At 49.2% G+C, this 9,140-nt stretch overlaps 1 protein-coding gene across 1 annotated transcript in view; it reads left to right on the plus strand.

Moving 5' to 3' along the window:
* Positions 1 to 9,140, plus strand: part of ZBTB8B (zinc finger and BTB domain containing 8B) — a 33,072-nt gene extending 23,932 nt beyond the window's left edge. Inside the window, exon 4 of the mRNA XM_075553627.1 lies at positions 3,441 to 9,140. Within this exon, the coding sequence (XP_075409742.1) occupies positions 3,441 to 3,755 (315 nt within the window). The 3' untranslated portion in view covers positions 3,756 to 9,140. The remainder of the gene's footprint in view (positions 1 to 3,440) is intronic.

Genomic DNA, 9,140 nt, shown 5'->3' on the forward strand with positions numbered 1-9,140 from the left:
TGTTATTATCTCTGCAGGTCTGTCTAAATAAGATAGGCTGGATGAACAATCTGGAGGAAAAACAATGGGACTGACAGTTCCGGGGAGACATAGGAGAGGGAGAGGGGGGGTGAAAGGAAGTGGTGTTAACAAATGCAGGGACAAGGGAACAACAGTGATCCAAACTGGTGATGAGGGTGTAGGAGGTCTGGTAGGGCATGATCAAGGGTAATGTAACGAAGAGGAGTTGCTGAAACCCTGGTGGGGCCTGAGCATTACAGTGGGACAGGAGGAAAGTCAAGGGAAATAGAGGAAAGAGCTGGGAGGCAAAGGGCATTTATAGAGGTCTAGACAAAGATATGTACATATGCAAATATATTTATATATGAGGATGGGGTAATAGATCAATATGCATATATTCATAGGTTTAGTATTAAGGTATCAGAAGGATATTGGGCCTCTACTCAAGTACTCACTCAATGCAAGAATATTTTCTTCTATTAAATTGGCATTCTATGATGCTCATCCTCCCGACACAACCGCTGAAGATAAAGCGGGTGAATAAGCGAATGTGGTGAAGAAAGCTGATGGTGCCCGGCTATCAAAAGATATAGTGTCTGGGGTCTTAAAAGTTTGAGGGTAAACAAGCGGCCATCTAGCTCAGAAGCAACAAAGCCCACATGGAAGAACACACCAGCCTGTGTCGAAGGGATCAGGTATAAGGCATCATCAGAACCAAAAAAATCTTACCATAGTGAATGAGGGGCGCAGGGAGTGCAGAGTGGAGACCTAAAGCCCATTTGCCGGCCACTGGACATCCCCTTGCAGAGGGGTCTAGGGGAGGAGATGAGCCAGTCAAGGTGCGATGTATCACTGATGAAAAATACAACTTTCCTCTAGTTCTTAAATGCTTCCTCTGCCCTTCCCCCCCACTGTCATGATCCGAATTCTCCATTGCAAGTCTGGTAGATCAGAGGATGTACACAGGTACAGATAGGAACTGGAAACACAGCGAGTCCAGGGCAGATGATAACTTCAGGACCAGTGGTGTGAGTGACGATACTGATACTGGGAGGGTAGAAGGAGAGTGGGTTGGAAAGAGGGAGCTGATTACAAGGATCTACATGTGACCTCCTCCCGGACAACAGAAAAGGGGGTGAAGGGAGACATCGGACAGGGCAAAATATGACAAAATAATAATTGATAAATTATCAAGGGCTCATGAGGGAGGCGGGAGCGGGGAGGGAGGGGAAAAAATGAGGACCTGATGCTAAGGGCTTAATGGAGAGCAAATGTTTTGAGAATGGTGAGGGCAAGAATGTACAAATGTGCTTTACACAATTGATGTATGTATGGATTGTGATAAGAGTTGTATGAGCCCCCAATAAAATGATTTGTGTGTGTGTGTGTGTGTATGGAGATGGAGTGATGGTTGAACCCCTAAAGTTACCAGGTGAGTATGAGCTGGCAGTTCTGCTCCTAGCATATTTACCCTGCAGAACTGAAACACATGTTCACATCAAAACTTGCATATGATGACAAATGTCCATCACCCAATGAACAGAAAGCAAAATTTGACATATCCATGCAATAGAATACTGGTCAGCTACAAAAACTGTGATACATTGATATAGGATAAGATATGGCGAACCTTGAAAACTTCCTAAGCTCATGATTGCAAGAGGCTGGAAACAGCCCCCAAAGCCCATCAGCAGAAGAATGGATGTAGAAACCGTGGTACATACACAGTGTCGTACTACGCATGTTTAAAAATGACGACGAAACCATGAAGCACGTTACAACACGGGCAGGCCTAGAGAACATTTTCCTGAGTGAAATGAGTCAATCACAAAAATCAAATGCTGTATGAGACTGCTACTCTAAGGACAAAACCAAGACCAAGACCATCATACCCAAGGGGACAGACGGAGGTCCCCAAGGGCATGGTGGAGGGCCATGGAGGGATGATGAGCCAATGGACTAGGAGGCTGACAATTAGACTTGGGAGTAAAGAGGGCAGAAGCTCTTACAAGGGAAAAGAGATCTCAGAGAAGGGAGGTGTGAGATAGAATAGAGGGGTCTGGGAGCTAATGAAGTTGTTTCTGATTCATAGTGACCCTAAATCTGCCTGGAAAAGTCCAAGGTTCATCAGGAGCCATGCAAAGACTCCTGTGGTCAGGAGCCTACTGCGCAGTGCACTGTGCCAGCGCTGAACTGGCCAGTTCACCGAACGTTCATTAGCTGCCCGGCTGCGGTTAGCTGCTGTGGGGTCACCAGCTCATGTTGATCCCATGCACAAGGAAGCAAACACTGCCTAGTTCTGCTCCAGCCTCATGATCGCTTGCAGATGGGACCTTTGTGAGCCATAGCCCCTCCTCAAGCCCCGTCCCCACACCATTGGCGTGCTTTTGGAAAGCAGGTCACCAGATCTTCCATTCCAGTCTGGGTCGCGGATTAAATAAACGGTAACCCCAAGATAAGTGTGTGGCAAATCCTTACCCCTCTACCAGTGATTATAGGCCCGTTTGGGCCTGGGTTCTCATTGTCTGTGAATGTGGTGGTCTTCATCTTAAGTCCATCTCTTTTGAGGTATGACAGAGAAAATGGAGCAAGTTAGTTCAAACAGAGGGGAAGAGGGAAGCCACAGGATCGCCACGGAACCTGGGGACAAGCGGAGAGACAGGGCAGCACCTCACCCTCCACCACCAGCAGCCAGAGGAAGCCTTCTGCTAGACTCGCAGCGGTTCTCAACCTGTGGGTCGCGACTCCTATGGGGGTCTAACGACCCTTTCACAGGGGTCACCCAATTCATAACAGTAGCCAAATGACAGTGATGACATAACAACGAAATTAATTTTATGGTTGAGGGTCACCACCACATGAGGAACTGTATGAAAGGGTCTCAGCTTTAGAAAGCTTGAGAATCACTGCACTAGAGCCAGCACCCTGAATTCAGACTTCACAGCCACCTAAACAGTGAGAACACAAATTGCCATTCAGTAAAGCCAGCCAGTCCCGGTAGTTCTCTGATGGCAGCACTAGGTAGATACTCATGGTCGCTCTGCTGAAGCCACCCACGGACAGGCAAGTCGTGGCCACGCGCGAGCTGCCTTGACCAGGGATCAGCCCGAGTCTCCCACTCTGAAGGTGAGAGCTCTCCCATGAATGACCTGCACTAGGGGTGCAGCCCTGGATGAGACAGTCAAGGCCCCTAGTGGACTGTGCCAACCATTCGTGAGGAACGAGAAAGGAAGAAGTAGGTGAGAGCTGGGAAGCGAACCTGGGCTGGAGCATCAGGGAGATTTGTTTGAAAGGCCTTCGTAAGGGGTGAGCATTGGAAATGGGGCTGGGAAGGACTCTGATCAGGTGAGTGGAAGGCAGGAAGAGCAAGGGGCGGGCGCTCGCACAGGTTGTGGTTCAACCCCTTTTCTGTAACACCTACTTGCTGCTTGTGATTCTAGGTCCATCGATCCAACCGTCCAATCATCTGCAAGGGCTGCAGGAGAACCTTCACGAGCCGCTTGTCCCAGGGGCTGCGGCGCTTTGGCCTGTGCGACAGCTGCACCTGTGTGACAGACACGCACGACGAAGACGAAGACCTGATGCCCATCAACCTCAGCCTGGTGGAGGCATCCTCGGAAAGCCAAGAGAAGAGCGACACAGACAATGACTGGCCCATCTATGTGGATTCTGGGGAGGAAAACGGCCCTGGAGATGATGCCGACCACAAACCACAGATCGGAGCCAGCTTCTCGGCTCGGGAGACACTCACGTAGCCACGCCATCGGCTGGTGCGGGGAGAGGTTTTAGGCTCGGTCACTGCTCATTCTGTAGCTGAGAGTTTGTTCGCTCTGGTGGCCGTCTGAGAAGAGTGTTTTTCAATGTTATTACAGTGTCTGTAGTTTTGGTCCACTCTGTGGCGGTGGCTGGAATGTGCAAGTCAAAGAGCTAATACCATGTTAGTGTGTCTCCCTTGGCTTCCGCCCCTCCTTCATTCTGAGTGCACCTGCTGTGCTGGTGAAAGGGAGCCGAGAGACTCCCCACTTCTATTCCTGTTGCCTCCGTCCTCGCCTCTCCTTTGTCTTCACCCTCTTTTCTTGGCAAAGGTGGGCAAGAGCAGGTGACATTTTGGGGTCTGTCTCATATCTGCCAAACCTCTTAAATGAATTCTCTGATTTCCTTTTCCGGTGAGGTAGGAAACAAAGTCTTTCTGATGCAAGGCCCACAGTGCTGTCTGGCCACATGATGGTGAAAGGTCCTTTCTAACTCGACAAGTACACTTTCAAAGGCCGGGAGTCTGTATTGATGTGTGGACAAGCGTGGAATCATCTAGAAGGCTCACTGTCTAGCACCCTGAGAGCCTGGGCCTGGGTGATGTCCATCTGGTTTGGCCTTTGACCCCTTTAAAAACACCAAGAACCTGTTCTGTGATCATCAAACGGGCCTTTCGGACAAACCCCGTATGGCCCTCCCTGGTTTTGCCCAGTTTTTCCAAGAGCCAGTGCTGTGTAGCCGGGACATGTAGCTGCCCTTCTTTCTGCTGGGTTCATGAAGAGAACAGTGTTTGGAATAGAAGTGTAAGCGCACGGAAACAGGTTATGCATTGAAATCTTTCATCTTTCTAAAGGTTCTGGTGAGAGCAAGGGGTCGGGAGAGCAGGTTTTCAGAGGAGTACGCTTTCCTTTCCACTGGCTTTATCCTCAATGAATGATTCTCTGAAAAAGAAGAAGCTGGGCTCTTCACAAGTGTCCCAGGGCAGAGACGGACTAAGCAAATAAACGGTGAAGGGGCAGAAAGTCATAGCAGTCTAGGATGTCACTGAAGGCGTTTTCCTAACCTTGTCTTATACTACGAAACGTCCTGCCGTGCACAAGACAGCCCCGCACAAGAGCCGTCTAGCTCAGGATGCCAATAGTGTGGACGGTGGGAAGCCCTGCTGTGAAATACAGTCAGAGTTTGAACATGACCTTTAATGAGGGAACCGAACTTTGTGTTCTGTGTTGGGCTGCCTCTTACTTTACATCATTTACTAGGCCCCGACGCTCTCTGAAGTTCTGGGGAACACAGCATCCTAAGAAGGGCGCGGGGTTAGGATGGCTCAGCGCTTGTCTAAGAGATGGTGAGGTTTGATGTGGAAATGGAGAAATTATTATTCTGATTTACGCACTGACTAAGCTCTGAGCATTTGGTTCAACATGAAAGCAGGCATGTTATTGGGAAAAAGCAGAGCATGAAGCTTACTATTTGACTAATGTAACTGAGTGATACTCTCTCAGCGCCTCAGATGGCTGCGTCTTTGGTGGACTGCTTAGGATCTGTTTGCTGGCATTGGGGTAGCAGGAATACGCCTTTAGTCGGGACTATTGTATCGTAGGTTGGGTCTTGGTTCTACGTTCATGTTTTCTTTTTCGTGGCAGTGGTTATGATTTGTACGGTGTCTTCAGGGTTTGACTGGTGGGGTCAGTGATATTTGCATAAGAAGTAAGTCCACAGCTGGGCCCAGCACAGACCATTAGTGATTTCAGTTTTGTCCTGGCATCTCTGTACACTCAGTCCAAGTTTGCAAAGGGATGTCTCTTGTCTTCTATTAGATTGCATGTCTGGGAACAGGATTCCTGCTTGTAAAGGAATTAAAAAGTGACATTCTTGGTAAGTCGTTTCTCTTGAGGAAAGGGGCATGCATTTGTCGCAAGGACTGGGAAGGAACGTAAGTAAGGCCTGTACATTCAGAAATGACACAGAGCTTCCTGATTTCTGGTCATCTGGCTGAAAGTCGCCCCTCTCGTGTAAATATGTTGGTGGCCACTAGACTTTTGAATATTCCTTGAAAAAGCTGCTGACCTAGTGGGCTACCCAGTGTTGTGGAAGTGGGAACTCAGCTACCGAAGTTGGGTTTGGTCCGTACTTTCTCCCCAGGTCTGCAAGCACTGGTCCTGAAGGAGGGGCAGCCCTGGGGGGCTGGGGCTGCAGAATCCAGACGTCTCATTGGGACTCCTGGGTGGTTTTTGCGTGTCTCTGACACACAGGGACTAGAATTTTATCCGTGAGGTCTGATGTAGCCAACCCGGTGGGGAGGGGCCGTGGGTGGGGTGGGTGCGCAGTCCCTGCCAGGCTCTGTTTCCAGCACTGCCCCTGTGCTCCCTGCCGGCGCTGGTCTCTTGTGGCTTGTCATACGTTTCCCTGTGACCACGTTGTTGTTTAACTCAGAAAAGGGGCGCTTTATTCACTTGTACATGACGGGCAACGGTTTCATTTAATTTCATTGCTTTTGAGTTCGCTCTCCACCAAATGTCTTCATGTTCCTCAAGCCTTTCATTGTAATGATGGAATTTTGGATTCTTGTCTTCCCATGATGCTTCTGTAGTGAGAAGGGTAAAGATGTTGGGGGGGGGGGCAGGCGTAGTTTGGTTGGCTTTTACCAGCGACTCATACCATTATGTGATGGGTGACATCACTGCCATCGAGTCATTGCTGACTCATAGTGACTCCTGACCCCCTGTGGGTTTCTGAGATTACAGGAGTTGGAAGCCCACAGAGCTGCTGGTGGTCTCCAACTGCTGCCCCTGCGATCTCAGGCCAACACGTAACCAGGCCAAGACCCTGCCGGGATGACATGGAATGTTTAAAAGAGCACAGTTAGTATCTGTTTGACCCTCCCGGTGGCTATGATTCTTCAGCAAGTGATCTCTTCATTGACATCTCTAGGTTGTGGAGCTATTTTTTAAAACCCATCATTTGAATTTTGGACCTTTTGTCAGGAGCACATTTAAATCCAGTGGAGTCAGGGGACTGTGTACTTGGATGAAGAATCACATGTTAGGATTTGGAAGGGAAGCATTGATTTGCGATGCATGCCTTAGTGGCGGGGGATGGAATTGGATCACCTGCCATGCAAGCTGTAATGGATATGGTGGAGACGTTTGTAGAAACCCGAAAAACCTTTCACAAAGCTGAATGCCTTTTGACTGCCATGGCCCCTGTCGAACATCTACTGCCACCAGAACAATGAGCGGCTATACGGCTGTGCCTTCCAGGGGTCTGCTGCCGCTCGCTTGGTATCAGCTGCACTTAGAGGAATAGACCATAACAGAAACACCACATGTGGGAGGGCTTAGCAGACACATTTAGTCTCTCACAAGTTAGGGGCCTCCAAGTCCAGATGCAGGGTGCCAGCTCGTGAGGAAGGCCTATGTGCTCTCTCGGCCGTGTGGAGGGGGCGGCGGGGGAAGGCCCTTGTCTCTTTTCAACCTCTCAGGGCTAGGTGTTCCTTAGGGATTCGCATGTGTCTTGACCTAAGCCTTCTCCTGGGTCTAGGAAGTTCTCAGTGGCAAGACCCTGCACTCTACAGGAGGCACCCGGCTCCTGGCTCCCCTTTCTTGGTGTCGTTAGGCCCTCCTTTCCTCTTCTTTGTGATAACCTGTGTTGCAGGGAAACGCCCTGCCCTTCACAGATCAGGGTGTGACCAGAGGAAGGGCGTTGCATTTCACCAGAATCTCCTTACCACTAATTGGCCAATCATATCCGATCACATCACAGGGCTTAATGACATCATTATACAACTGCCACATTACACCATCACCTAACTCCTAAACCACTGGATCATGGCCCAGCCAAGTTCAGATTTTCAGGTGACACAATTCAAGCCATAACAGATGAGGAGTCCAGTATGTGAGACGGGCAGAGACAGATGTCGTCCCGTGGAATCTCTGCAAGTGTCCATGTGGCACAAGTCAGGTGCAAGGAGGCAGACCCACATCGGACAGGAAGTTTTCCTGGATTTAAACACGCCTGTCCCGAGGAAAGGAGAAAGATGGGACTGTACCCCTATAAAGAGTTTGGGAGCCCACAGGGGCACTTCTACTTGGCCCTTTAGGGTCTTATGAGTTGGCCTTAATGGCAGTGAGTTTGGTTTTTGAGTGAGTTATCCCATGGAAAGGAGCCCTGGGAGGGTAGTGGTTACACAAGGTCAGCAGGTCAAAATCACCAGCCCCTCTAGGAGAGAAAGACGCTGCTTTTCTACTCTTGTCAACAGTTCCCGCCTCAGAAGTCCATCGACCAGATGGCAGTAAGGTTTTTTGTTTGTTGGTTTGAATCTAATAGAAGGAAGGAAGGTATCTCTTCCATAGAGCTTCCAAAGCGGGAGACCTGCATGCCTGTTCCATGAGTCTTACAGGGAGGACCATGGTATGGCCTCCTATCAGGTGTTTATAGTTCTCACAGTTCAGATGCAGTTCCCTAATCAAGGGTCATTTCCACTATGGCCATGTTGCCTAGCAATATGGTTGCCCTGACTGTTGTCAGGTTGCCAGAGAAACAGAGCTTGAAGGTTAGCCAAAGGTCATATTTTCTCAGAGATGGGGGGGAAAGGTTTTGTTAATCCTTTCAAACAGTGTGCTAAGCAACTGCACAATAGAGCCTCTGCCTCATTCTTATAAAAATATAACCAGGGGACTCAACTACAAACAGGAAACCACCATAAACTCCTTTTCCCTTTCTTCACGTGTAGTCATTCTTGTTTCCTTTCTCAGCTGCTTGTGATTAGCACCCGGTGAATTTTGCCATGGTATGTCTAAGAGTTGGCTAAATAATCTAACTGGCACCTTCCAAATGCTGCCCACAGTAGGCCAGCATAGCAGGAAATGCTGTAGGAACATCAGTGGATTTCTGAGCATTCCATCAGTCTCACTTTGACGTACCTGGCGGCCTCCGACACTGAGCGTTTAGCCACAGTGTCTTCAGTGTCGTGTGCCGAGACCCTCCCTGCGTCTGTTCCCTAGAAGATCAATAGGTGAGGCGAGTTGGTTATTTATCCAACAGTTACACAATAAATGTTTGCCGGATGTTTACTCTGAGTCAGTCACCGGGGGACACATCAAGAGAAGGGCACAATCCCTTCCCCTGAGGAACTTCCAGTGTAAGCAGAGAAACCAGCAATGAAGCACTTACAACACAGTGGGTGTGAAGACCGGGCCGCTCTGGGCGAGTCCTGCTGGCCCTAGGCTCAGGAAAGGCTCTCTCATCTGAGCTACTTGGCCTGCAGTCTTTCCCATTCAGTAAACTGTAGACAGGTCACGACATTTTCTGCCTCTTCACAAAACTGATGGCTGTGTGATTAAAGTATGCAAAAATAAAGAGCTCAGAGCATCCTAGCCTTTAGAAAA

Source organism: Tenrec ecaudatus, chromosome 1 (genome assembly GCF_050624435.1).
Source record: "Tenrec ecaudatus isolate mTenEca1 chromosome 1, mTenEca1.hap1, whole genome shotgun sequence".
NCBI classification, from domain to species: domain Eukaryota; kingdom Metazoa; phylum Chordata; class Mammalia; order Afrosoricida; family Tenrecidae; genus Tenrec; species Tenrec ecaudatus.